This window comes from Sinocyclocheilus anshuiensis, unplaced genomic scaffold, assembly GCF_001515605.1.
Source record: "Sinocyclocheilus anshuiensis isolate Anshui unplaced genomic scaffold, SAMN03320099.WGS_v1.1 scaffold143, whole genome shotgun sequence".
Classification (NCBI taxonomy): Eukaryota; Metazoa; Chordata; class Actinopteri; order Cypriniformes; family Cyprinidae; genus Sinocyclocheilus; species Sinocyclocheilus anshuiensis.
Window position 1 is genome coordinate 266,705 of NW_015548197.1, and position 3,305 is coordinate 270,009.

Genomic DNA, 3,305 nt, shown 5'->3' on the forward strand with positions numbered 1-3,305 from the left:
TTTTGTAACTGATCCAAAAAAACATTAATGTTAACCAGCCAATCACTAGCGATAAAACAACAGTATCAAAATGTCTAAATGCCGTCAGGTTAATGAACCCATGCCAAATATATATCGGTTTATCAGTGCATTGGGTCTAAAAATGTTTGAGTCTCTCTGTAGCTCTACCTGAACTGAATGTTCACTAGATGTGGCTGAGAGCCATCAGACTGCCAGTACGTCTCCAGATTATCATCTCTCAACTGGTCGACTCCAAACCCTTCACACAGAAAGAAAATGAATGAATGAATAACTAAACAGAGGAAAACAAAAGATGTAGTAATCAGGTGTGCACTCATCAAACAAAAAAACATTTTACATTTTTTTTATGCTCTGAGTCTAAACAATGTAAAGACATGAAAAAAAACTATTTTTTTCCTAAAAATCTTTTCTCGGGTCTTAAGAGGTTAAAGAACTGTCTTCTGCTCATCAAGGCTGCATTTATTTGATAAAAAATACAGAAAAAAACAGTAATCTTGCAAAATGTTAAAAAAAGTATCACAGGTTCCATAAAAATATGAAGCAGCAAAACAGTTTCCAGCTCTGATAATAAATCAGCATATTATACTGATTTCTGAAGATCATGTGACACTGAAGACTGGAGCAATGATGATGAAAATACAGCTTTGATCACAGAAATAAATTACAGTTTAATGTATATTAAAATAGAAAACCAGTATTTTAAATGGCAATAATAGTTCACAATATTACAGTTTTTCCTGTATTTTTTGATCAAATAAATGCAGCCTTGATGAGCAGAAGAGACGTCATTAAAACGCATTAAAAATCTTACTGATACCAAACTTTTGAACAGCAGTATATATATATATATATACACTGCATATGAATGAACATGGTTAAGAAAATTCAACTGTGTGGTATATACACGCACATATATCACAATACCATGACAAATCCACCTTACCACTTAATAAATACATTTTCAAATATAACAAGGACTTTAATTAAGTTTTACTCTTACAACAACAACATGCGGTAGCTTACTCAAAAACAGCTACCTTTAATCTTTACAGCAAAACAAAACCAGTTACTCACCGTCCCTGAAAAACAATCGCACAACAGTGTCTTTCTTCTTCCGTTTTCACAACTAACGTTAATTTAGCGACATTTTCTTAAAAAAGGATCAAATATAATCGTAAACACTCGAATTCTGTTCGCATCGGCGCGCTCTGAGCACGTCAGCGGTCGCGTCGCGTCCCTTTTGCGTCACTCGCTCTGGCGCCATCTTTGCTACCGGTGCGCGCCGGAGCGACACGCGCTGTTCGTCTGTTCGCACAGAAAGAAGACTTTCTACGCTTATTAACGCGTTATACTGCGCTGTTCGCATCAGCGAGAGGTGAGCACTGTTTTATTGGTATTTTATAATGATTAAACAGATGCAGATAGGTATTTTGACTAGACGTGCGTCGCCTAACGCGCGAGGCCTTTTCTGTTTCCAGAAAAATACCCACGCTTTCCGCAAATCTCAAACTAACGTCATTCTAAACGAAGTGTATCATAACTGAGCAGATGATTTAGAAAGATCGAGTGAAATAACGCGTCGGTTTTGGGGTGAAATAAAGCGGGGAACTCTCTGAGGTAACGTTAAACTCCTGCGTCATCTCTCGCGCTCAGGGCTCCACGTGCTCGATACGATTCACTCTTTCTATTTAAAATGAGTTATAACCGTTTAAACAGAGCCCTGAATGTTATTTTCGTCGATAATCTAAAAACAATGGCTGTCTAGCAATTAGGGAGTGGTCTTGATTCCATTGGTTTATTGATTATTAGTGTGGTCTGGTCATTGAAAGGTAACGTTAGCAGGTTCGAGTCTCATTTAACGGTTATTGATCAAGACTGTAAACCTCAGGTTACTCCAGCAGGACTGTAATAAGTCCACAATGAGCCACGCTGTTAGAAAGCATCTGATAAATGACTAATACAGGCGTTCAGTGGGATGACAGTGCGGTGTTTGCGTGTTTAAGCAAGCTGTCACGTGGCGCCAGTGCTGCACTGTCAAATATGGCAGCTCAGCAACCTCATTCATCCTGATGGTGAGCTGTCTGACTGAAACCATCTAACCAGACCAGATTTTGAGGTGGTTTTGCTCTCCAGACTTGTTCAGATAACAGCTGGTTTCCATTATATCTGATCGTTTGAATGAGACCATGTCTGTTAACTAGGGGTGTGCGATATTGACAAAAAATGATATCGCGATATTTTATGGGATTTTATCGATAACGATAATTAGACGATATTTTGCTGAGTGTGTTATTGTGCTGGTACCTTAAGGACTGCCGAAGACAGCTGACTCATAATGTTTTTAATATTGAAAAATCGGGCTAAAATCGTGCAGTGTGAACTCGGCATAAGGGTGGGAATGACAGCAAGATATGATACGATACTGATAATATACAGCAATTCTGCGATAATCGCTATATTGCAAGACAGTACTATAATGATACATCACAATTAGGGCTGTGAATCTTTGGGTAGACAGCGAATCGATTCATGATTCATAGGTTTTCGTTTTTGCAATTTCTCAACGATTCGATTCTGCATTCTTTAAGTGCATTCACAGGATTATTTAAATGCTTCCCCTAAATTCTTAAAATGCTTAGTCAGGGGGCAAATTACACAGCAGCCTTTATGTTTACAGAACAATAGGTTAGAAAAAAAAACACTTTTGTCCATTGTTAGATGCTAGTTTAATGATGCTATGGCATGACATGGCATATGTAGAAATTTATGTAAGCCAAGATTTTAAAAAAGAGCTTTAAATGTATTATGTAGGCTAACATTTTGTCACACCAAGGGTGTAGCCATCATTTCAGAAGTGACAGAAATGTCAAATACAATAATTTTATGTATGTATGTATTAGAGCCCGACCGATATTGTTTTTTGGGGGGGCCGATACCGATATTAGGGAGTAAAAAAAAACCGATACCGATATATCGGTCGATATTCTTTATGTGTGGGCTATATTATAGTACAGTATAGTCAAAAGTTTGGACACACTTCCCATTCCGTCACTTCACTTATTACAAATAACACAAATAGAACAATATATATATAACTTGAATTAAGAAACTAAACAAGGTAACTGAGTAGGGCAAGCAAGCTACTGCCAAACCAACGGGAAGGTTTATGCAGGAAGCACAGCTTTTCCAAATGTAAACATCTAAAATGAATAAATAATAATTATTAAATTTTTTTTCACAAACTCTGTGTTGTGTATTTTCTGGTAATCCAATGAACATGCAGG

At 37.2% G+C, this 3,305-nt stretch overlaps 2 protein-coding genes across 2 annotated transcripts in view; one reads left to right on the forward strand and one right to left on the reverse strand.

Moving 5' to 3' along the window:
- Positions 1-2,182, reverse strand: part of LOC107653195 (anaphase-promoting complex subunit 10-like) — an 8,006-nt gene extending 5,824 nt beyond the window's left edge. The window contains exons 1-2 of the mRNA XM_016439864.1: positions 2,122-2,182; positions 169-259 (exon numbers count right to left, since the gene is read on the reverse strand). Of these exons, the coding sequence (XP_016295350.1) occupies positions 169-259; positions 2,122-2,182 (152 nt within the window). The remainder of the gene's footprint in view (positions 1-168; positions 260-2,121) is intronic.
- abce1 (ATP-binding cassette, sub-family E (OABP), member 1) overlaps positions 1,102-3,305 on the forward strand; it is a 29,632-nt gene continuing 27,428 nt past the window's right edge. The window contains exon 1 of the mRNA XM_016439891.1: positions 1,102-1,396. The gene's annotated coding sequence lies outside the window, so the exon portion shown is untranslated. The remainder of the gene's footprint in view (positions 1,397-3,305) is intronic.